The sequence below is a fragment of the Nicotiana tomentosiformis genome, chromosome 6 (genome assembly GCF_000390325.3).
Source record: "Nicotiana tomentosiformis chromosome 6, ASM39032v3, whole genome shotgun sequence".
Classification (NCBI taxonomy): Eukaryota; Viridiplantae; Streptophyta; class Magnoliopsida; order Solanales; family Solanaceae; genus Nicotiana; species Nicotiana tomentosiformis.
Window position 1 is genome coordinate 40,806,731 of NC_090817.1, and position 26,129 is coordinate 40,832,859.

The 26,129-nt window shown below is 41.2% G+C and overlaps 1 protein-coding gene across 1 annotated transcript; it reads left to right on the forward strand.

The window, feature by feature from the left end:
* The first annotated feature begins 17,943 nt into the window (after positions 1 to 17,943).
* LOC138893854 (uncharacterized) lies at positions 17,944 to 18,471 on the forward strand. The gene is made up of 2 exons (XM_070178520.1): positions 17,944 to 18,131; positions 18,183 to 18,471. The coding sequence occupies exons 1-2, from the start codon at positions 17,944 to 17,946 to the stop codon at positions 18,469 to 18,471; spliced, it is 477 nt and encodes a 158-aa protein (XP_070034621.1).
* Positions 18,472 to 26,129: the final 7,658 nt, after the last annotated feature.

Here is a 26,129-nt window from a genome sequence, read left to right on the forward strand (position 1 = left end):
GTAGACTAGTAGTAACTTTCCTGCTTATGGAATATTATCTGGATGGTCGACTGCCGGAAAGTTAGCTTGTCCTTGCGGTATGGAAGACCCAAAGGCATTCACTTTGAAACATGGAGGTAAGCTAAGCTTTTTATCTTTCTGTGTGTTTTACTTTAAAGTTTGAGAAATAAAGATACTTATATAAATTTTCTTTAATAAAGTTTACTTATATAATAATTGTAATTTTTTTAAAGGATACTTTCAAACGAAGCTTGGAGGAGTTCATTCAATGTTAGCCGATTGATGATCAAGGTAGGCCAATCCCACCATCCCAAGAGAATATCATGGACATGTGGATTAAGGCAGCTGGTGGCATGCATATGGGGAGAGTCTACGGCCTTGGATCAGAGTTTAGTTTCGGTCGTCGTACTTCTAGATTGTTGGTTCTTATTATTCCTCACATTTCTCGGTTAATATGGATGAGTTTGAGGAATTGAATAGGAAGGTAGCGAAGATTACTAAGTTGTATCTTCAAGAAAGGGCTGCAAGGGAAGAAGAGGAAAAGCGAAGGGAGGAAGAAGATAGGTGAAGAGAGGAAGAGGAAAGGCGAAGGGAGGAAGAAATGAGGCAAAAAGACGATGCATTAAGACTTGTCACTAGTGATGTTAAAAGTCTCAAGTCTCAGATAAACTCCCTCTTAGTATCAGGTGCATTTCCTGTACCGCATTCTCCAGCATCTAATGATAACTAAGGAGTAGTTTCTTTTATTAGCTTGTCTTTGATGGTACCTGGATGTTGAATATTGAATGCTGGATTTTTTGAGTTTTAATTCTACTTTCTGTTTAGTTGGATATTGATTATGAAATGGATTGAATTAGTTGTTGTTTATGAAATGAATTGTATTGCATGTTGAATTTGGTATTTGAATGCTTAATTGTATTTAGTCTTGTATTGTTGGTTGTACTTTCCGTTTGGCAGGTGGTGTAGTTCTAAGAACAGATTTGGCTAGGAAAATATTTTCCAGATTTCCCACGGATTTTCCACCGACTCCGTGGGAATTTTGTGCATATTTTTTCAAGAATTTCAATATTTTTCACTGATTTTTGTGGGAATGTTCATATGTTTATTTCCAGGTTATGAATATTTTCCACTTCTTCCATGGGTAAAATAAAAAGAAAATATCTAAATTATTTTTAATACTTCCCATAGATTTGGTGGGAAACTTAAGAAAATTAAATTATTATATTTTCTTACTTTTCCCATGACATTCGTGGAAAAATACACTAGGTGACCCCACCAAGTTCTCGTGAAACTATCAGTGGGAAACTCCAGGGAATTACCTACGAATGTCCTGGAAAACTATTTTTCCACCAGCCATTTTTTCACTGAGCGTCTCCCCTGGGAATGTCGTGGGAATATTAAAATTTCACACAGATTTTCCACTGATTCTTCCGTGGAAAAAGTCTATATTTCTAGTAGTGAATAATGATAGCTAAAACAAAGTAAAAGACCATAGTAGTAACTCAATAAAATAGTTGGACAAACTCAAGCAGAGACACTTTAAGTTTAGGCTCAAGGTTAAAAGACAAGGGGATATAAGTCATCTTAGTTCAGGTTTCATTTCAGTCATAACTATGAGGTAGTGAACTCAGCTTCTAAAACTCACAAAATTACAGAAGTGCAATAAGACAAAGATGAGTTTACTGTAAGTCACTGAGAACTATGAAGTTTGTGTTGAACATAAACATGTAAGAATTCAGGCATAGAGACTGTAGGTAAACTCAGAACAAAGATCAACAATTATCAATGACTTAATCGATTATCACTTTAGAGAATCATAATAGAACAAGCTGACCAGAAAAGGTTGTCAAACTAACATAGCATAAATATCAAACATGTCATACACATACAGCATAATTATAATCTGCAGAAGTTAACTCGACATGTCTAAATCATTCAGAGAGATGAACAAAAGAAAAAGGTAGAGAAAGATGTTGACCTTCTTAAGGGCAGCAGACCAAACAAATTCTTTTTATTGCTCAAGATCCCAGAACCTTCGAGCTTGAACCAGTAAAAGAACTCAACAAAAGAGAGGGGAAACAGTAAGAAAGCTAAGACCAGAAACCCTAATTTTTTTAGTGTCTTTGTGTGCTTAGTGTTCGTGACTGTATGTGTGTTCATTGTTAGGTTGTTGTAGATGAGAACATTAAAGGCCCTATTTATAGGACATTTAAAGCCTTAGAGATTCATATTTCAAACTAAGATAGTGGAGAGTGACGGTGAGTTGATGATGTGAGCATAGTCAGGTAAAATCAGAGAGAACATAGGAAAATTAGTGTTTGAGTTTACCTGAGTGGAGAGATATGGGAGGCTGAACATTGAAGCACAAGAAACCACCGGTCAGAACCCTAATACCTAGAGGTCATTGCATTTGACCTCTAGGTATCGAATATTAATGATGAAGCCAGCTAACGTCTCATGCTTGCTTCGATTTGAAAGGACGAAAAAATATCTGGCGAGTTCAAGTTTCATCTTTTGGTCTAACTTCTTCGATTAGGGCTTTTGAAGTTGAATGACGAAAATGGAAAGAATAATGAGATCAGGAGTACAGGAACAAAATGAACAATCATGCATGCCATGGATTTGAAAGGTCAAGGGCGATTCGAAGGTTCATCTCTAGGGTTATGGTTTGGATTTGGGAGATTTGAATTTTGATGATGAAACATGCAAAGATTCAGCGAGAATCATGGATATGGGGGACAAATGAGATGATTTGAGGTTAATTTCACTACCTTGCACTAATTTGTGCAAGGTCTGTTGATTGATGGAGCTAGGGCAGATGAGAGAAGAGAGATAGGAAGGGAAAAGAAGGGCAGCTGGGCAGGTGACAAATGATTTAGGGTTTTGGGGGTATTGGGGCATCTCTAAGGTTAAGCTTAGGAGATAGGATACGGGTCGTTGGATCTGGTGATCAACGGCCCTAGAATTTTGGGCATTTAGTATTTTTTAGAAAGAATTTTAATGGCCATTGGATTATGAGGTGTGAACGGTGGAGATGGGGTTTTTGGGCGGCTGTTTTAAAAATCAAAGGAAAATCAAGGATTAAATGGGAGCCGTTGATCAGATGGATCAACGCTTCAGATGCATATGTGTTTGTTTTGTGAGTGATAAAGTGGGGTGACATGGCACGATCTCATTGGTTCGCACAGAGTGGCATGGATTGCTAACTTGGAATGAGACAGGGTATTTGGACTGGGTCAAATCCGAATTGGGCTTGGTATTTGGGCTAAAAATAATTTAACTAATAGCCATTTTGTATTTAGCCAAGGAATTGCAATTGTAGCCTTTTAGTTTTTTAACCCTTTTAAAATCAATTTAAATAAACTTAACAATTTCAATGAAAACAATATGGTAAAATTATAATTATTATATGTTGATAATTATTTTAATCAATTATCTATAAATGACACATATTTTGAATTATAGTACTAATTTCAAAATATTAACATAGTAACCTAATTCACTGGAAATTAGGTAGTAATTTTGTCAAATTAGAAAACTTATGTAATGTATATACAAAAGTTATTTTTTATTATAGTAAATACATTTTTAATTACACAATATCAGTACTACATGATTAAATTTGAAACTAATACTTAATTAATTTATAAAATAGATATTCATTAATAGAAAATACTTTTAAAGTATTTATTGTAAATTGTTAAGCCTGAATAAATTAATTTTAAAAGGGAGGGTCAAAATAGGCCGTCAACGGCTGCCCCTCTTTGACCAGAGACAATGAAAGAGTTTTCGAACAAAGAAATTGAACCAAAGCCAATTTTGTCCTGACTTTAGGCATGATATGCAAGAATGGCATGAAAATTATGAGTTGAGGAAGAATCTAGGAATGTTTGGGAATATTGGGCCGAATTCTGGCTTTGAATTGCTTACATACCTCAGGATTAATGAGGATCAGGCCTCATGTAGTTCTGGAGTATTGATTGTGAGGAAGCGACACTCGCAAGAATTGCCCCAGTATCGTATTGTGACGATACGGTGAGATGGAAGATTGGTCACTCATGATAGCTTGAATTTTGTGGCCTGATTTGAATGATTCAATATTTTGAGCTCGCTGGTCATCTTGAGCTGGGATCTTGGGCCCTCAACTGGGTTGGCTGTCCCCATAGCACTGTAGATTGGTCTCTGCTAAGAAATAGTTTCGCGTTCCGTGTTGCGGTGTTTTTACCTACAAAACAAAATGAAATACACGCATACTAATATATTGTAATGTAGAATATATTAAGATGCGATGTAAATGATGTAGGAATGATGATGCATGGTTGCCGGTGAGCCATTATTTGGGATTGGGATGATGGGATACTTGATCATGACTCGATTTGTTAGCCGGAATGGGTACCGTTCCGCAGTTGTCGGAGCATTTGAAAATTCTCTCTACTTGTTGGGAGAGCTTGATTGGTAAAGTGCGTCCCCGCATGCTGGGAGAGCTTTGCACTGAGAAATGTCTCCGCTTGTTGGGAGCGCTTGATTTGTAGAGTATGTCTTCGCTTGTTGGGAGAGCTTTGCACTAAAATATAAAGTATTCTCCTCTTGGGAGCGATCGAAATCATGCCTAAAGTTGCACGAACAAAATGTTAAAACATTCAAAGTAATAGCAAAATGAAATATAAGTATGCCTAAGTGATACTCTTGACTGCAAAGCTAGGTAGCGACCATTAATTGGCAGAACGTTGGTGACGAGGTTTGCGATTGTCTATTCCAGCATCCGTGAGTGCTGCAGATTGATTTTCATTGGTGAAGTTTGTAGTTTGCTATATACAAGGCTCTAGTTGGCGAAGATGACGTTCGATTTGTACAAGGCGCTCCGTTTGATTGAGCTGACGGTTTGCTATATACAGGACTTCGATTGGTGAAGCCGACGTGCAATTTGTACAGGGTGTTGTGGTTGGTTGAGCCGATGCTTTTCTATTTACAGGATTTCGATAAGCGAAGCCGTCGTGCGATTTGTACAGGGTGCTTCGAATGATTGAGCAGACGATTTGCTATTTACTAATTTCTGTGTCAGATGTCTGATTCCGAAGCACTTTCAAAGGATTCAAGAGTTAGCCTTAGTTGTTCTTGAAAATTTAAAGTAAAAGGATGAGAGAAAATCTTAGGCAAGTGGCGGGTCCGTCATTTCCCCTAGTGTGGTCCCAGCGATTCTTTACTCTTGTTGACCCTGCACTCAAAGAAAACTTCTTAGTGGGGGGGCAGAAGTTGGTTTGCGTCGACCATGATATTGATTTTCCCCCGCCTTTGACATGATTGCCCCACAAAGTTCGGTAGATAGAACAGATTACTTTATATATAATTTTAGAAAATATTTTGAAAATACTTGTTTCTTTTAAGGCAAATGTCGTCGTCCCGGATTATGACATGTTACGAAAGGTTCTCCACACGCGAACGTATCTCTTCGAGAACATTATCCCGTTGATGTCGATCTTCCATGGTGTCTCTGAGAATGTGGCTACTTGTTGTTGCGACTGCGTCCTAATTAAGGCTAATGCATTACAAAGGTTTCCTAAGGTTATGACCGAACACTTTCAGGTTGCCTACGTATCCAAAACGGAATCAGGTCTGAACATAGTTCATGGGATAATGATGAAATATGATGAAACGACCGAGCCTGACTCAGGCAGCCTACGTATCCAAAATAGAATCAGGTCAGAACGTAGTTCAATTATAACAGATGCAAAATGATGAGATTAAGAAATGAAAATTGTCGAGTCTGACTCAGACAACCTACGTATCCAAGTGGAATTAGGCCAGAACGTAGTTTAATTACAAAAGACGACTGAATCCGATGAGGATTTCCTACATATTCCTTTCTGAGGAAATCAAGTCGGTGTAGTTCCTGAACAACATACAAAAATGACATTTGGTTTTTCTATTACAAGAGAAAGGGGTAGAGAAACCGAACCCTACGTAGGTTGCCTACGTATCCCTCCGTGGGAAGTCAGGTTGAACTTAGTTCTGTTGCATCAAAAATCCTAACTCTATCTATCTTCAGGCGTAGTATCTCTTGATTGCGTCCAAGTTAATGGGCTTCGTGCTGACTCTTCCATTAGTTTCTGCTAAGATTAGAGCTCCACCAAACAGTTCTTTGTGTACCACGTAAGGACCTTGCCAATTCGGTGCAAACTTCCCTTTAGCTTCTTCTTGATGGGGAAAGGTTTTCTTTAGAACCAACTGCCCCGGTGTGAATTGACGAGGCTTCACTCTTTTGTTAAATGTATTAGCCATCCTGTTATGGTATAACTGTCCATGGCATACTGCATCCATTCTTTTTTCATCAATGAGCATGAGTTGTTCTTGCCTGACGCGTATCAACTCTGCATCGTCCAATTTTGCTTCTTGAATGACCTTTAAGGACGGTATTTCGACTTTTGCGAGTATCACTGCTTCAGTGCCATATACCAATATGTATGGTGTTGCCCCAGTAAATGCTCTCATGGTAGTCCGATAACCTAATATAGCAAAAGGAAACTTCTCGTGCCATTGTCTGTGATTTTCCACTATCTTTCGCAGAATCCTCTTGATATTCTTGTTAGCTGCCTCGATTGCCCATTCCTTTGTGGTCTGTAAGCTTTGGAATTGCGGTGGACAATTTTGAACTTCTCGCAAATTTCCCTCATGAGGTCGCTATTGATGTTGGCGACATTGTCAATGATTATAGATTCTGGTATCCCAAATCTGCAAACGATTTTGTTCTGGACAAAATCTACCACTACCTTCTTTGTGACGGCCTTGTAAGTAGATGCCTCGACCCATTTGGTGAAATAGTCGATGGCTACCAAAATGAAATGATGTCCGTTTGACGTTGCAGGCTCTATGGGTCCTATCACGTCCATTCCCCAGGCGGTGAAAGGCCAGGGTGAACCCATTACATTTAATGCATTTGGTAGAATCCGGATGAAATCTCTGTGGATCTGGCACTGGTGACACTTCTGTACATAGCAGATGCTGTCGCTTTCCATAGTCATCCAAAAGTATCCAGCTCTCAAACTCTTCTTGGCTAACATGAACCCGTTCATTTGGGGTTTGCACATCCTTGCATGTATTTCTTCCAACAGTCTGGTTGCTTCGGCAACGTCTACATATCTCAGCAAACCTAAGTCTGGGGTTCTCCTGTACAAGACTTCCCCGTTGAGGAAAACGTGGTTTGCTAACCTCCTATGGGCTCGCTTTTGACCATTAGTAGCATTTTCTAGGTACTCTTGGGTCGCAAGGAACTTCTTGATGTCGGGATACCAAGGTTTACCATCTGGTTCTTCATTCGTATGGAAGCAATAGGCATGTTGATCCATGATTTTTTTCTAGATGGGGTTGATGTAGTTCTTGTCTGGATGCTGAATTATAGATGATAAGGTCGCAAGGGCATCAACAAACTCATTCTGAATTCTGGGGACGTGCTTGAACTCAATCTTTGTGAACTTCTTACACAACTCCTTCACGCAGTGCAGGTACGGCAGTATCTTGACTTTTTTAGTTGATCATTCTCCTTGGACTTGGTGGATTATCAAATCGGAATCTCCTATGACCAAAAGTTCTTCGATGTTCATGTCGACCACCATTCTGATTCCAAGGTTACATGCCTCGTATTCAGCCATATTATTGGTACAAAGGAATCTTTTCTTTGCCGATGCTGGATAGTGTTATCCAGATTCTGTAATCAGGACTGCCCCAATCCCGACTCCTTTGAAGTTTTCTACTCCATTGAAAAACATCCTCCACCTAGGGTATAATTCTGCAATATCTTACCCGGTAAATAGTACTTCTTTATCGGGGAAATATGTGGTAAGTGGTTCGTAATCCTCATCCACTGGATTCTCGGCGAGGTGGTCGGCTAAAACTTGTCTTTTGATAGCCTTCTGAGTTATGTACACAATGTAAAATTCACTGAGGAGAATTTTCCATTTAGCTAGCTTTTTGGTAGGCATTGGCTTCTGAAAAATGTACTTGAGCGGGTCGAGCCGAGATATCAAATGCGTGGTATATGCCAACATGTAATGCCTTAGCTTCCGAGCGATCCAAGTCAGAGAACAACAAGCTCATTCTATCAAAGTATACTTGGCCTCACATGGTGTGAACTTCTTGCTTAAGTAGTATATGGCCTGTTCCTTTCTCCCCGTTTCATCGTGTTGCCCCAACACACAGCCGGAGGCATTGTCCAAGACTGACAAATAGAGCAATAATAGTTTCCCTGGTTCTGGGGGAACCAGCACTGACGGGTTTGAAAGATACTCTTTGATTCTGTCGAAGGCTTTCTGGCACTCCTCCATCCATTTCGTGGCAACATCCTTCTTTAGCAGCTTAAAAATAGGTTCATAGATTAACGTGGACTGGGCTATGAAATGATTGATGTAATTCAATCTTCCCATGAAACTCATGACATCTTTCTTGCTCTTTGGTGGTTGGTAATTCTTGGATCGCCTTGATTTTTGATGGGTCTAGTTCTATCCCGTTCCTGCTTACAATAAAACCTAATAGTTTTCCTGCGAGGACTCCGAACGCGCACTTTGCTGGATTTAACTTCAAACTGTACCTTCGCAGGCGTTTGAAAAATTTCCTCAAGTCGTCCAAGTGCTCTGAACTCTTTTGAGATTTTATGATGACATCATCCACATATAATTTGATCTCCTTATGAATCATATCATGAAAAAGGGTCGTCATGGCCCTCATGTAGGTGGCGTCGGCGTTCTTGAGACCGAATGGCATAACCCTATAACAATAGACTCCACAAGGTGTAGTGAAAGCTGTCTTCTCTATGTCTTCCTCGTGCATTAAGATTTCGTGGTATCCAGCGAAACAATCCATAAACGACTGTAGTTCATGCTTCGCACAGTTGTCGATAAGAATGTGGATATTTGGCAAGAGGAAATCGTCCTTTGGACTAACTTTGTTAATATTTCGGTAATCCACACATATTCTTATCTTTCCTTTCTTTTAGAGCATTGGGATGATGTTTGCCAACCAGCTTTGATAGTTGGTGACCCTTACCACATTTTCTTCTATTTGTTTGGTCACCTCTTCTTTTATCCTTAGACTTAAATCAGGTTTGAACTTCCTGGGCTTCTACTTGATTGTCAGTCTGGTAGGGTCAGTGGGTATTCGAAGCGAGACAATGTCGGTGCTTAATCGTGGCATGTCGTCTGAGGACCACATGAACACGTCGACGTACTGTCGGAGGAGCTCAATTCCTGCTCGATTTCTAGGTGAATGATGATTCTAGTTTTTTTCACGTCTTCTTCGCTTCCAAGATTAACTACTTCCGTTTCTTAGAAGTTTGGCTTCTTCTGACTCTCCAGTTGTTCGATCTCCTGTGGGATATTGTCTGGCATCATACTCTCGTCATATTCCTTGTAATCCGGATCGTTGCGCTCAGCAATTTTGTTACATGTCATAATCGTGGAATGCGGTTTTTTATTGGTTAGATTACGGAAAAATAAAGCTATGTATAAATAAAGCAGTAAAAATAAAATTGCAATATTTAGGAAAAGATTCTTTTTATTTGATCAAAAGGGGAACGTCTTAAGCGTTCACAAGAGGCAAATGACAAAAAGGTACATGCACGGTACATGCCTCAATTGACCGTGTTTTTTCAAAAGAAAACTTTTACAGTTCCATACTACCAAGACTCCTGGCGAACCAAATATGGACTGTGTGTCCAATTCTGCAGCTCTTCCCCTGGTTGATAGTCGATGTCTTGATGTCATTTCCTTCACAACATTCTTCAATCATATTCACAAATAGCTTTCTCATCTCGTCAATGATATCATCTTCAGGTGTTGAACTCTGTCCCGAACTTGCAACATGCTCTGGCACAAAAACCTTTTTCCCGTAGCTAACGGTGCAAGTTTTCCCTTCCGGAGGCTGATATCCTATGCCATCCCTTCCTTTCTGCCCATTATGTTCAATTGGCTCTATGATCCCATTTGACTTGGCTCCCAGCCCTGTTCTTGGCCTATATCTATATTTCATCATCTCCCTCATGGCCATCTTGGATCTGTACGGTGATTGCATTCCTGGATTATGTTCAGTCTTCTCCTCCTCAATAGTTTGCATGATTTATATAGTGTGGAAGGCGACTCCATCTAGCCCCTCAATGAATGGGACATCATACTCCAAATAGGCGGAGTGACCCCACTCGCCATGGACCACGATCTCCTGGCATCTCTACTCAAATTTTGTACATTGGTGCAAGGTAGACGGCACGACCCCTGCCATATGTATCCAGGGCCTTCCTAGCAGAAAATTGTACGAAGAAGAGATGTTCATCACTTGAAATAGCACTGGAAAGTTGACCGCCCCGATTTGCAAGGCTAGATAAATTTCCCCAATAATATCCTTTTGCGAACTGTCAAAGGCACTAACCCTTACGTGGCTTTCCTTGACCTCCCTCAAATGAATTCCCAACTCCCGTTGGGTGGAGAGCGGGAAAATGTTGACCCCTGATACTTCATCGACCAGCACTTGAAATACCACTTTCTCCCCGTATTTGACAGTGATATGAAGAGCCTTGTTGTGACTTGCGCCTTCGACAGGAAGTTCATCTCTTCTAAAAGTGATCATGTTTGCTTCTACCATTTTCCCAATTATCGCAGACAATGCCTCTCTGGTGGTGCTACTTGGTACACTTACCCCACTTAGTACTTTCAACAAAGCATCCTTATGGCGGTCAGAGCTCATCAGTAGATCCATGATGGATATCTGTGCTGGAGTTTTCTTTAATTGTTCTTCCACAGAATACTCTTTACTCAACATCCTTTTCCAAAACTCTGCAGCTTCTGGGTTTGTTATGTTCCTCCTTGGAATTGTTTCTCTCCCCGTATTTCCTTGATTGACCTCTTCAGAGGCGTAACATCACCCAGACCTAGTCATACCAAGGGCTGCGGTAGAGACTTACATTATGGTTTTTCCTTTTGCTAATAGGCCCATAGGATGGTTTTGTATTCCCAGTCTTCTTCACCCTAAGTAGCATCGACAGGTTGTTATGGAGAAGTTTGAATTGTCACTGTAGGCTTTAGTTGTACTGTAATTATGGGAGCCTTTTGAGGAGGGGTCCTTGCAGCTTCTGCATTCCCTATAGTGACAATAGTTTCCTTCAGGTCATATTCTTCGTCTAATGTGATTATGTTGGCTCCCTGGTTTTGATGATTTGGCAATGGGTTACGGTTCACATTAGGCGATGCTGGAGTGCACTGGATGACTCCACGCTTGATCAGAGTTTCAATTTCATTTTTCAACTTGAAACAGTCTTCAGTATCGTGGCCTAATACATTTGAATGATACACACATCTCTTAGTGGCATCAAAATATTTGGAGGGATGTTCAGGAACCATTCCTAGCTGATCTACAGACCGCAGATCTGCCGCAGACTGAAGCAGAAATCTGGCCAAACTTTTGAACCATTATGTGGTCCATTATGCGGCCGCATAATCATTTCGTGGGTCGCACAACCCATCGCAAACCCAGCATGAACATTTTCGGAGAGAAGTTCTGTGGCTTACTATGCGACCGCAGAATAGGTCTGCGGACCGCAGACTTGTCATAGAGTGAGGCGGAAATACCTAGTTCCGGGGGGGGGGGCATTATGTGGCCCATTTTGCGGACCGCAGAAGCATTCTGCGCTTGCATATGCGACCGCAGATCTGCATCGGGGCTTCATTTTTCTCGTTTTATAAACACTACACCATTCTTACAAAACAATCTTAGGGATCATTTTAAAAGGTTAAAACTTATATTCTAGAGAGAGGAAGTTGGTCTTGAGTGAGAAAAAGAATTCCTAAGTCATTGTTCATCAATCTTTGCTCAAGCCTTGAAAATTTCACAAGGGTAACTCACAAGGTCTACAACCAAAAAGGTAAGAATCTAGCCCTAGCCTTCAATTTCGAGATTTAACTAAAAATAGGTAATAAGCCAAGCAATATTTGGGTGTGGGAGCCGTTCATTATGCATGCATGTACTATATAGGGTTGTGGGAAGATTGTTGAGCTCAATTGGGTACACTTTGGGTAGTGAAATGGAGGAATCTACCATAGGAGGACCTTGAACTCATAATATCCACCTAGTGTTTGATAAAATATTTAAATGAGATGGAACCATGAACTCCCTTCTAATTTGTGTTCAATTTTGATATGTCTTTAAATCGATCGAAGTTGCTAGGATTTTCGGAACTATGTAGTGAATTAAGAAAAGCTCAAAGCGAGGTATGAAGATTAAACTCTTTTTCTGGTATTGGAATTCATGTCTTCTTACAGAACTCCATCGTGTGAAGTTCGAATATGTATCGCTATTGATATGGGGCATTCAAACTAGAAAAATTGATTTTTGATTGGTATAACGTGTTAGAACCCTCGTGTGTTAATGATTCTCTATTTTTGACTTAATTATGTTATACCCCTTTTGGGAAGAAGATATTGTATGAAATCAATGTGATTAAACACTTATTTCTCATATGATAAAACCTTATGAACTTACACTTGCTAAGGCCAAAGGTGTCAAATGGTTGATTTGAAAAGGAACTCTTTTTCACAAACTATTATCGTTTTGGGAATCTGAAGTGTGGCATTGTGAATACACCTCCACCCGTATACATTGGGGTGAGGTAGCAGGGCCGCTTTGTGTAGACTTATGGTATTGTGAATACACCTCCACCCCCATACATTGGGGTTAGGCGGCAGGGCCGCTTTGTGTAGAGTTTGTGGTATTGTGAATACACCTCCACCAGCATACATTGGGGTGAGGCATCAGGGCTGCTTTGTGTAATGTTTCTGGTATTGTGATTGCACCTTCACCGCATACATTGGGGTGAGGCGGCAGTGCCGCTTTGTGTAAAGGTAGTTGTAGAGGATCCCCGACTTAAGAATTTATAAATGTTATTGAAAGCTTTTAATAAATTTTCTATGGCTTTAACGGCTAACTAAGCCTTTTATTGTTACCATAATTCATCATATTCATGTTGTATTTCCATGTCCTTGCATAGATGTTTGGTTTTCATACTAGAACTATTCGACATGTACTAACGTCCTTGTTTCCGGGGGTGCTGCATCTTTAATGGATGAAGGTGGTTCCACTGCGGATGGCATTGACCAGTGATAGCGGTACACTCTCTTCCCGGTCAGCTTGGTGAGTCCCACTTCAGTTCGGGGTCGTGCGTCTTTTGTTGTATGTGTACTATATTTTGAAGTATAGCCGGAGCCTTGTTGCCGGTACTATCATTGTACTCTTTTGTACCTATTAGAGGCTCCATAGACATGGTGTTGGTTGTGTATTGGTATTGGGAAAGTCAAGATAGTAATGTCATATGTGTATTACATATTCCACTTCAACTATGAAAGTGTATGTATTTAGAGACTTTATAAATGAAGGTCAAGATCAGGCTTGCTCGATCGGGTTATCTCGGTTGAGCGCTGGTTGTGCTCTCCGAGGTCGGGCGTGACAAACTCTGTATCAGAGCCTAAGATTTTAAAGTGTCGTAGGATGTCTCGGAGACATGTCTAGTAGAGTCCTTCTTATCGGTGTGTTGTCCACCACATCTATAATTAGGAGGCTACTTGGTCACTTAGGAATAATACCCTTCTTTGATATTCTTGATCGTGCGATAAAGCTGATTGTAAGATTGTTCCTCCTTTAACTCGTGCTTTGCTCTAACTTTCAGTACATGGCACCCAAGAAGAAGGCAAGAACTGGCCAAGGGGCCAATGTCACCCCAGAAGTGGCAGTTGATTTGATATTTGATGATGCGGGTGAGTACCCGAGGGGTGAGGATATTCCCCCAATTACTACATCGCATGAATCTACTATTCCTGCTCAGACTACACCAGTTCCTACACCTACTGAGGGTGCAACGGTCCCTCCGACTGATATTCCAGTTCCACCTCCAGCTCCAGCTTCCGGTCTCGATGTTTCTGATGGGGATCTTAGGGGAGCCATACAAATGTTGTCTCAGATAGTGGTCTCCCAGGCCCAGAGATCAAATGTTGCACCCACCTTTTCTAGTCAGCCAGGGGATTCCGCTAGTTTCAGGGTGAATATGTTTCTCCAGTTGGATCCTCCAGTGTTCACAGGTACTGATCCTAAGGACGAAACCCAGGACTTCATTGATGAGATGCACAATACTCTCTGAGTTATGCGTGCTACTGAGACAGGGGGAGTGGAGTTGGCCTCCTACCGCGTAAAAGGGGTGGCCTATTCTTGGTTTAAGATTTGGGAGGAGTCCCGTGAGGAGGGGAGCCATCCGGCAAGGTGGAGTGAGTTCACCGATGCCTTTATGGATCATTTCTTGCCTGCCGAAACTAAGGTGGCCCGTGCCACTGAGTTTGAGGGCCTGAAGCAGGGTAGCATGAATGTGCGGGAGTACCATATGGAGTTTGCGTGCCTCTCCAAGTATGCTATTCATATGTTTCCTACTATGGAGGCTAGAGTTTGCCGGTTTGTGCAGGGCCTTAGCCCGTAGGTTATTAATGAGGCCTCTACAGCTGCCTTGAATTCAGATATGAACTATAGGAAGATGGTGGTGTTTGCTCAAGCTACAGATGACTGTAAACTAAAACATAGAAGGGAGCGTGAGGGTAGCATCAAGGCCCAGACCGCGAGCAACTTGGGTGGTTCTTCCGGTGGTGGTTGTGGTAGGTCAGCATTTAGGGGAGGGTCATCAGAGCTATCTCAGTCATTCACTCAGTCTTCGATGAGTGCACAACCATTCGGGCCCAGTCAGGACAACAAGGGACCCCACCAGCAGGGTTGGCGTGGAGGGATATTCCAGGAGCAGCGGAGGCCCCCATGCCCTAAGTGTGGGAGAATGCACTTTTGGGTCTGCTTCATGGACCTACATATATGCTACGGGTGAGGTATGAGAGGTCACATTTAGAGGGATTACCGCTCATCCTGCCGGATCATGGGCAGAGGTGCGGCATAGCCAGCTAGTTCTGTAGCTACTACATCCACAGCACCTCCTTCAGCTCGAGGCACCCCAGCACTCGCAGGGCGTGGTGCAGCTAGGGGTGGTGCACAGAGGTCGGGCAGACCCAGCAGATTTTATGCTTCTCCAGAGGATTCTCCAGATGTTGTCACAAGTATATTGACTGTCCAATCCCATGATGTATATGCTCTTATTGATCCCGGTTGCACTTTTTCATGTCACTCCTTATGCTGCTATAGAATTCGGGATAGAATCGGAACAGCTTCATGAGCCTTTCTCTGTATCTACTATGGTTGGCGAGTGTATTATGGCCGCGTAGGTTTATAGGGATTATGTTATCACGGTGCGTGGTCGGGACACCCTGGACGATCTCATTGAATTGAGGATGGTTGATTTTGATGTAATAATAGGCATAGACTAGCTTTATTCATGTTTTTCTAAGCTTGATTGTCGAACCAGGACCGTTAGGTTTGAATTTCCAAATGAGTCACTGATTGAATGGAAGGGGGATGATGTGGTACCGAAGGGTAGGTTTATTTCTTACCTTAAGTCCACGAAGATGATTAACAAAGGGTGTATCTACAATTTGGTCCGGGTTACGGAAACCGATGCTGAGGCACCTACACTTGAGTCTGTGCCTGTTGTGAATGAATTTCCGGAGGTCTTTCCGGATGAGCTACCTGGGATCCCTCCAGACAGGGAGATTGATTTTGGGATTGATGTGATGCCAGGCACGCAGCCTATATCTATTCCGCCCTACAGAATAGCACCGGCAGAATTGAAGGAGCTAAAGGAGCAATTGAAGGATTTGTTAGATAAGGGTTTCATCCGGCCAAGTGTGTTGCCTTGGGGTTAACCGGTCCTTTTTGTAAGAAAGAAGGATGGGTCACTGAGAATGTGTATTAACTATCGACAGCTCAACAAGATCACGATCAAGAATAAGTACCCACTACCAAGAATAGATGACTTGTTTGACCAATTGCAAGGTGCTAAGTACTTCTCCAAGATCGATTTATGATCCGGGTATCACCAATTGAAGATCAGGGAGCAGGATATTCCGAAAACAACTTTCAGGACCCGGTAAGTGCACTCTGAATTTCTGGTAATGTCTTTTAGGCTAACAAATGCCCCGGCAACTTTCATGGACCTTATGAATCGAGTCTTCAAGATTTTTCTTTACTCCTTTGTGATAGTGTTCATTGATGATATTCTGGTATATTCACGAAGTCGAGAGGACCATGTCGATCATCTCAGGGCAGTTCTATAGACTCTATATCAACATACGTTATATGCGATGTGTTCGAAATGTGAATTTTGGCTTAAATCTGTTACATTCTTGGGGCATGTCGTCTCCAGAGAAGGAATTAAGGTTGATCCTCAGAAGATTGTATCTGTGAAGAATTAGCAGTTTCTTGGGCTTAACCGGGTATTACGGGAAATTTGTGGAGGGGTTCTCTACTCTTGCTTGTCCATTGACTAAATTGACGCAGAAGGGGGTTAAGTTCCAATGGTCAGATGCTTATGAAAGGGGCTTCCAAGAATTGAAATCAAGATTAACTACGGCACCAGTGTTGACCCTACCAGAGGGTACAAATGGGTTTGTGGTATATTGTGATGCTTCAAGAATCATACTTGGGTGTGTATTAATGCAACGTGTCAAGGTGATAGCTTATGCTTCTAGGCAACTCAAGAATCATGAAAAGAACTATCCAACACATGACTCGGAACTCGCGGCGGTGGTATTTGCATTGAAGATTTGGTGTCATTATCTGTATGGGGTCCATGTTGATATATTCACGGACCACAAGAGCCTCCAATACATTTTCAAACAGAAAAAATTGAATCTGAGGCAGAGAAGATGGCTTGAGTTACTCAAGGATTACAACATCGATATTCTGTATCATCCGGGGAAGGCTAATGTTGTAGCGGATGTCTTTAGCCGGAAATCTATGGGTAGTTTGGCTCACTTTGAGGCATATCAAAGGTCGTTAGCCAAGGAGATTCATCGGTTGGCTAGTTTGGGAGTTCATCTTGCGGATTCTAGTAAAAGAGCAGTGATTGTGTAAAATAGGGTTGAATCATCGCTTGTTGTGGAAGTCAAGGAAAAGCAGTACAATGACCCATTGTTAGTACAATTTAGGGAGGGGATTCATAAAAATAAGACCATGTCCTTTTCTCTTGGCATGGATGATGGTACACTAAGGTACCAAGCGCGACTATGTGTTCCAAATGTGGATGGTCTGCGGGAAAGAATCATTACCGAGGCTCACACTTCTAGGTATTCTGTGCACCCGGGCTCTATAAAGATGTACCATGATCTTAAGGAAGTCTACTGGTGGAATGATATGAAGAGGAATGTAGCGAACTTTGTGGCAAGATGTCCAAATTGTCAGCAAGTGAAGGCTGAACACCAAAGGCCTGTGGGTTGGCACAGAACATAGAAATTCCGATGTGGAAATGGAAGACGATCAATATGGACTTTGTGGTAGTACTACCTCGCACTCCTCACAAGTTTGACTCGATTTGGGTGATTTTGGATTGACTCACGAAATCAGCATACTTCTTACTTGTTAAGGCTATTGACACAGCGGAACAGTATGCTCAGTTGTATATTAAGGAAATTGTCAGGCTGTATGGCACTCCATTTCCATCATTTCTGATCGGGGGCACAGTTCACAGCTAACTTTTGGAAGAAATTTCAGCAAGGGTTGGGTACTCAAGTGAATCTTAGTATAGCCTTTCACCCGCAGACTGACGGGTAGGTAGAGCAGACTATTCAGATGCTTGAAGGTATGTTGTAAGCTTGTGTTCTTGACTTTAGGGGTATCTAGGATGATAATTTGTCACTCATAAAATTTGCCTACAACAACAGTTATCATGCTAGTATCCAGATGGCACCATTTAAGGCTTTATATGGCAGGTGATGTAGATCTCCCATTGCGTGGTTCGAGATTGGGGAAGCAGAATTGATAGGGTCGGACCTCATGCATCAGGCTGTGGAGAAGGTTAAGATCATTATAGAACAGTTGAAAACTGCTCACAGTCGTCAAAAGTCTTATTTTGATGTGCGTCGCATGGATTTGGAGTTCAAAGAAGATGATTGGGTATTCTTGAAGGTTTCCCCTATGAAGGGTGTAATGCGGTTTGGTAAGAAAGGGAAATTGAGTCCGAGGTATGTCGGACCGTAAAGAATCATTCAAAGGTTTTGCCACGTGGCTTACAGGCTAGAACTACCTCCAGAGATGTCTTTAGTGCACCCGGTATTTCATGTATCCATGTTGAAGAAGGTGGTTGGAGAACCGTCGCTTATTGTTCCGGTTGAGACTATTGAGGTTAATGAAGAGTTGACGTATCAAGAAATTCTAGTTTCCATTTTTGATAGGCAAGTTCGAAAGTTGAGAAACAAAGAAATTGCCTCCGTGAAAGTGTTATGGCGAAGCCAACAAGCTGAAGAGGCCACTTGGGAAGCCAAGGAAGAGATGAAGAAGAAGTATCCTAATTTATTTGAATAGCTATGTAATCGTGTCCATGATGTTGAAAGCTAACTTTCTATAAACTATGTTTCCCCTGTACGGCTTATGTTCACGTTGCAACTCCTTGGTAAAGTAATGTTTAATGGCATTGTGGCCGGTGTTGTTTCCCTATTGTTTTATATCGTTGTGTTGTGGTTATGTTGTTAGGACTGGTTTTGGGATTCTCTGGCAGGTGGATAGTCCCCAATTACAAGGGAGACTCTGGCAAAATTTTTGGAAATCTAGGGAGTTAGTCAAAAATTTGGAACTCTTGGTGTGTGTTATAGCAGTTAAGTCACATTGGGTGCTAATAGTGAATTTTGACCTTCATTCGAGGACGAATGATCTTAAGCGGGGGAGGATGTAAGGCTCCAAAAAATTTCACCTAAAACCCAGAGTTTCGTGACGCCGTGGTTCGGACATTTTGGGTTGAACAGTACGTTGGGGAGTTGAAGGAAAGTTTTGGAAGTGAAGGGCATTTCTGCGGTCCACTTTGCGGTCACAGAACTGATCTGCAGTCGCAGATCTACCACAAACTGAAGCAGAAATCTGGGCAAACTTTTGCACTATTATGCAGTCCATTATGCGGCCGCATAATCATTTAGCGGGCCGCACAACCCATCGTAGACCCAACATGTAATTTTCCAGAGAGAAGTTTTGTGGCTTATTATGCGACCGTAGAATAGGTCTGCGAACAGTAGACTGGTCGTAGAGTGAGGCAGAAATGCCCAGTTCCGGGGGGGGAACATTTTGCGGACCGCAAAAGCATTATGCGGTCGCAGATCTGCATTGGAGCTTCATCTTTATGGTTTTATAAACCCGGCTCTATTCTAATAAAACAATCTTAGGGATCATTTTAAAAGATTCAAACTTATATTCTAGTGAGAGGAAGGTCGTCTAGAGTGAGAAAAGGAATTCCTAAGTCATTATTCATCAATCTTTGCTGCAGCCTTGAGGATTTCACAAGGGTAACTCACAAGGTCTTCAACCAAAAAGGTAATATTCTAGCCCTAGCCTTCAATTTCGAGATTTAACTGAAAATAGGTAATAAGCCAAGAAATGTTTGGGTGTGAGAGCAGTTCATTATGCATGCAATTACTATCTAGGGTTATGGGAAGATTGTTGAGCTCAATTGGGTAGACTTTGGGTAGTGAAATGGAGGAATCCTTCATAAGAGGACCTTGAACTCATAATACCCACCTAGTGTTTGATAAAATGCTTAAATGAGCTGGAACCATGAACTCCCTCCTAATTTGTGTTCAATTTTTCTATGTCTCTAAATAGATCGAAGTTGCTAGGATTTTCGGAACATTGGGATAAGGCGACAGGGCCGCTTTGTGTAGAGTTTGTGGTATTATGAATACACCTCCACCCGCATATATTGGGGTGAGGCGGCAGGGCTGCTTTGTGTAAAGTTTCTGGTATTGTGATTGCACCTCCACCCGCATACATTGGGGTGAGGCGGCAGGGCCGCTTTTTGTAAAGGTAGTTGTAGAGGATCCCCGACTTAAGAATTAATAAATGTTATTGAAAGCTCTTAATAAATTTGCTATGACTTTAACGGCTAACTAAGCCTTTTATTGTTACCATGATTCATCATATTCATGTTGTATTTCCAAGTCCTTGTATAGGTGTTTGGTTTTCATACTAGTACTATTCGACATGTACTAACGTCCCTATTTTTGGGGGCGCTGCATCTTTAATGGATGAAGGTGATTCCACAGCGGAGGGCATTGACCAGTGATAGCGGTACACTCTCTTCCCGGTCAGCTTGGTGAGCCCCACTTCATTTCGGGTCGTGCGTCTTTTGTTGTATGTGTATTATGTTTTGAGGTATAGCCGGAGCCTTATTTTCGGCACTATCATTGTACTCTTTTGTATCTATTAGAGGCTCCATATACATGGTGTGGGTTGTTTATTGATATTGGGAAGGTCAAGATAGTAATGTCGTATGTGTATTACATATTCCACTTCAACTATGAAAGTGTATGTATTTTGAGACTTTATAAATTAAGTAACTAATGGTGATGGAATTAGTGTTGTTCATGAACCCTCTTGGTGTTAATTAATGAAGTTTACCTTCTCTTTATTTATGGGTGAGTTGGGTAGTAGGAAATCTAGCAGGCTTGCTCGACCGGGTCATCTCGGTTGAGCACCGGTCGCGCTCCCCGAGGTTGGGGCGTGACAAATCTAGGTGGTTGGGGTAGTGTTGTCACGGCTAGGTGAGCTAATTCTTTGATATGTTGTACCTCCTCCCTTAAGGATTCCATTTCTTGGGCCATCCTGGCCATGTGTTCATCATTTCTAGTGCTGTCCTTTTCCCCCGATTACCCTTTGCGATCGGCTACGACCAGAGCATATTCAGTTGCGTCTTCTGCAGTTGACATCTTTCCCTTAGACCTTAGATTTTATGGTGGCTCCTCTAGTTTAGTCGACGCAAACAAACTTTCTTTTCTTTTTTTTTTGGGGGGGGGGGGGTAATAATAAATCAAAATAAAATAAGAAGAAAGAAAAGAAAAAGAGCAAGAGTCAGTCTCTTCATTTTATACGGGCAGAAAATCACATAGAGCAGGCAATTCGTGCATTACAAACTAATGTGTTCCTAAAATTCGCAAGGACCTCTCATTGCCGGAGGTAGGCCTAATTTGCGGAAGTTTGACAGACATTTAGACTTAACACATTTAGATCTAAAGTAATTTGTTTTCAATGATAATTTGGACTGATAAAAACGGGAACAAGGATTACACCATAGAGTTGCATCGGCTTAGATATTTTCCCTTTTGAAAAGTCAAAGAGAGAACTGGGGATAAAGGTACTAACTAAGGAAAGAAGGGGAAATCAACCAATTCTAATAACCATCCCCTGAGATGCTTCATGTACCCTTCTCTTCTTATGGCTCCTCTTCCGGATCTTCCTCCGGGTCTTCCTCAAACTCTTCCTCATTATCGTTGAATTGAGACTTCTCTTCTAGATCTTCTTGTGGTTCTGTGCTTGACTCTATCTGGATTCATTCTACTACTCGATCATCCTCTTCAGCCAATGGAAACATATGGTCAATGGATCCCGGGACCACCTGACGATGCATTGATATGGTCACAAGATAATGTGGCAGGAATTCATGGTAAATCTGTAAAGAAACCACCGCATCCTCTAACCAAGCTATACCCTCTCTGCTCGGGCAGGCCAGTTCTTCTTCTACGTTAATCCAAACATAGTACTCGGGGGTGCACTATGAATTTTGACCCATAGGCATTGTTACCATGTCATTCCACTCTCCTTGCAATTTCCTTATCCTGGGTATTGGAACTCTGGCCGTTGTAGTTATCCTCATACAACACCGTCCTTGTCCACAAAGGCACATCTTGGATCATGCCAAATTGTTTGAGGACCCGCAGAGGTGAGTATGGTTAAACGCCTTCTAATCCGATCAACTCAATGAAGTACTTTTGGGGAGTTATCAAGATTGCTCTTCCACCTAACCAAGAGAGTTTCCAGTTGATCCATTCTCTTGTTAGATTGGTCAGTGTTTCCCTCCATTCTTCTTGCCCATGTGGGGAGATCCAGTGTCTCATTATTTCATTATGGTTGCGGATCATATTACTGACACCCACAAAGTAGTCGACAGTGGCCTCCCGTTGAAAGAAGTGTTCAGTAGCCCAAATTTGAAGCAGCAAGTTGCATACTTTGAAAAACTTGTATCCCCTATGCACATGCGGATAAGGCTCTCAGCATCTCGGCCAACACCATCGGCACCAAAGTAGCTTGAAGATTGCCGCGAAAGGTTTCTAGGACCACTAGTAACAGGTTGATATTGATACGACCCCTTCGATGTGGGAAGATTAATAATCCCAATAGTACCATTGCGAAAGTGATAGGCCGGAGACTCTCCTACATCGCCTGGTCACATTGGAACTCCCCTTAATACCACTCGTAGCATTCACGGTGCCCAAACCTATCGAATATCTGGTCGAGGCTCACCCATCCATTCTCGATACTTCTGAGGCTTCTGCAATTGGTAAGACCTAGAGCATCCAAGAACCGATAAACGAGCATAGTAACTGGAAGCATTGGCTTTCTTCCTTTGAATGGCAGCTCTGCAAAACTTGTGACTTCCTCCAATGTAGGTACCATATCACAGTCGGCAAATTTGAATACCACTTTAGCTGGATCCCAAAATTCTATCAACAGGCGAGTGAGTAATCTGTCTGCTCGAATTTTCATCAATGAAGTTAATGCCCCTAGGTGCGTCCGAACATCATCTCCGTGTTCCCGACGGATATTCTTCCACCACTATTTCAGCTTATGTAGTGCTCCCATTGCTATGTTAATTTTAGGGATGTTCTGGTTGATTTCCTTTTTTCTGAGGTGGGTAGAAGAAAAATATTTGGGTAAGTATTTGCTTCAGATCCGTAAGTGTCTTATCATGTTTGTTTGTCTTTCCACAGAAATTATGTCGTTGGGTACATGACCCGTTGACATCAGAGTGGCTTTCCTAATTGTGTGTTGGTGCCTGGGACCAACTCACCTAGGGTTTATGCAGTATGACCTATTTTACTAGAGTAGAGTGTTTCCTACTTTTGAATTGGACTGAGAACTGCGAGAAGTTATGTCAGTTGACCTGACAAAGCCATTCTCTGAAACTAGAGAATTTTGAAAAGATGGTTCGGAAGGGTGTAAAAGACAACCTCCGCGTGTCATTGTGTGATAGTGTACGGCCAAGACTCGATTGGAAGAGATGTGATGACAGTGTATATAAAGCAGTAACAAACAAGGGTGTAGCAACAATATAGCAAAGTGAGCAGATAATTGTGAAGAGCAAATAAGGCATGTAATTGCAATTTCGATCATAATCAAAGCAATGTACAAATAAATCTAGAAGTCAAATTAGTCTAAATCTGCTAAGGTCAGAATCTAGGTGTGCATCCCAAGCAGAGTCGCCATGTTGTTGCACCCTATTTTGTACTAGTCAAGACTGGATTCAACTTGTGGTTTCTCTGTTGTTGATGAAAGAGAGTCAACACCTAATATTTAAAGGTATACTAGGGTACCTATTTGATTACTAAGTCATGTTCTTATTATTAGTTTGCTAACCGGTGAGATTATGGGTAAGGGTTTTTGTTCTTCTAAGGGGAAGGTATTAGGAATCCCTTAAAATCTACCTAAGATAGCTCCATAGGATTTAGACTAAGTTTAGGATCAATTATTTGTAAAAAAGCTTTGATTAGTAATAAAGAGTACTGCTTATTGTATACCTGAGTATGATATTGGTAGAAAGAACTAGATGTGTCCCTGAATTAGGAGCTAAGGAGGGAGCTCCACTTAAGGTCGATGCTCCCTTTGGATCCCCGACACTTCAAAGGTCCCAAGGGACTCAAGGCCCAGGGCAATGCTTGTGCCGGGGAGGGCAGCCCAACCTAAATTCGAATTCCGCTCCCAAATACCCTTAATCCCTGACAACATATTTTTCTTACGGGTTTAAGTGCCAATGAGGCCCTTCCAATACAAACTAAGTACTAAGGTATTACCTACCACATAATATATATACTTTCCTCTTAATGATAATAGCACAAGAGAATACATATTACTTTTAATACTAAATAGGGAACACATATCAAGGAAACCTAATAGGGGGCTGAGTTCAGCATACACATTAGATAAAAAAGGAGGTTTCACAATCACACCATTGCAGGAATGAATCATTAAGGCATAATGACAAGTTGGTATTTTACCAACTTATCCCATCGTTAATCTTAGATTTTTGTAATGTTTGATTGAGTAAATCATGTGTTTGATGTCGTTTACATCTATTTTACAGGTTTTATGTGACTTAGAAGTGATTGTGAAGAAACCAAGTGAAAACAAGTCGAAAAGGAGCTAAAATGAACACAGGAACACTGCCTAGTAAATTACCCTTCGCGAACGTGAAGGGATAAACGCGAACGTGGAGCTTCAGGAAACAAAACTTCACGAATGCGAAATGATGTCCACGAACGTGAAGCTGGAGGAAACAAACCTTCACAAATGTGAAGGGACGATCGCGAACGCGTAAGTGAAGGAAACAAACCTTCGTGAACACGAATGGACTATCGCGAACGCAAAGAAAAAATGGGCGGAAAAACTGGGCAGTTCTGGAATTTCACGTTTTTGACCCCAAACCATTTAATACACGACCTAGCTTATTGGAAACACATATTTGGCATATTTGGCCAATCTCTACACATCTTTGACATTGTTTGACTAGAGAACACAAGTTTAGGAGCTAGGTTCTTGAACACACACTCGGGTCTTGAAGATTTGAAGCTTTTGGTTGAGAATTTCTTATCCTTTATGTTCATTTCTTCATTTCCTTTCTTTGTATTGAATATCTAAGTGTGTAGTATTTTTTCCAACACTTGAATCTTGTTTATGGGAATATTCATATTTAAAGAGTGGATTAAATATCTTGTTGTGCTTATGTATTGAACGATTTTGATTTATTATAAAGTGAGTTATGGTTTCTTTAATTATTCTTGTTCTTTAATATATCCAAAGGGATTAGCTAACCCTAGGACTCGCCCATTCACTTCGAATTAATTTTGGGAAAGATAATTTAGGGTTGGAAAAGATTAATTAACAAGAACTTAAGCCGTTAACCCTCACTTTATAGATTCTACCTAGGGATAGGATTGAACTACTTGTAGCCATATTTGGGTGTGCTTAATCTCTTAATTGTTTTAGGGATAATTCAATTAGGAAGTCTTGTTAGTCTTCGGATGAAGCTAATATAGAATTATTACCCGAGGCTAATTAACATAAACTCACTCATATTTATAAAATTGTGAAATACATTGGATCGTTACTTGAGTGTAATTCCCAATACATCCATGCTTGTAGCCTTTGATCATTTTACTTGCTTTCTAGGTTAGTTTACATTTTCAAAATTAGTTATAAATATTTTCTCAAAATATTTCTAAATATTTGGCTTAGCATAATAAGTGATAATTCTCTTACACGCCTAATCGCCTACATATTTTTCTCTGTGGGATTCGACCCCGACTCATAGTTGGGTAAATTATATTGCATGCGACCGTGTCCATTTACTTTTTAGTAGTAGATTTGGACGTCATCATATAACATATTCAAGCAGGTATTAATAACGTTACTTGGCACCTTAAAGACATCAAGGCAGATTCAAACCAAAAGTCATAGTCAGCCATTGTTACAGAGACGTTATCAAGGTCATGGGATTAAGCTCTCATCATGACTACAAATTCACAGGGTTCAAACATGGCACCCCCTAAGGTCTCAAAAGGGTCATGCTTCTAACAGTATTAGCAAGTCAATGTGTTCAGATAATATCAACAAATGGGCTTCATAAGGTTTGAGAGTCAAGTTCAACTTCAGGTTAACAATAAGGAGGAGGGCGGAGCATAACTCAAGGTAGAACATGGTGTTACAGAGTTAAGCAAGGAAGCTAGCAACATTCAGTCAATTGTTCATAGGCAAAATAAATGAGGTAGTGATCTTATATAGGTAGAGGAACTTTACACATGATAGACCAATTACAGAACCAAAACAACATATTGGTAAAGAAAGGAGATGGAAAACATTGCATCAAAACAAGTTCAAACTCAAACATAAATCTAGTTTAGCATATAGGTATGAAGTGATCATGCTTC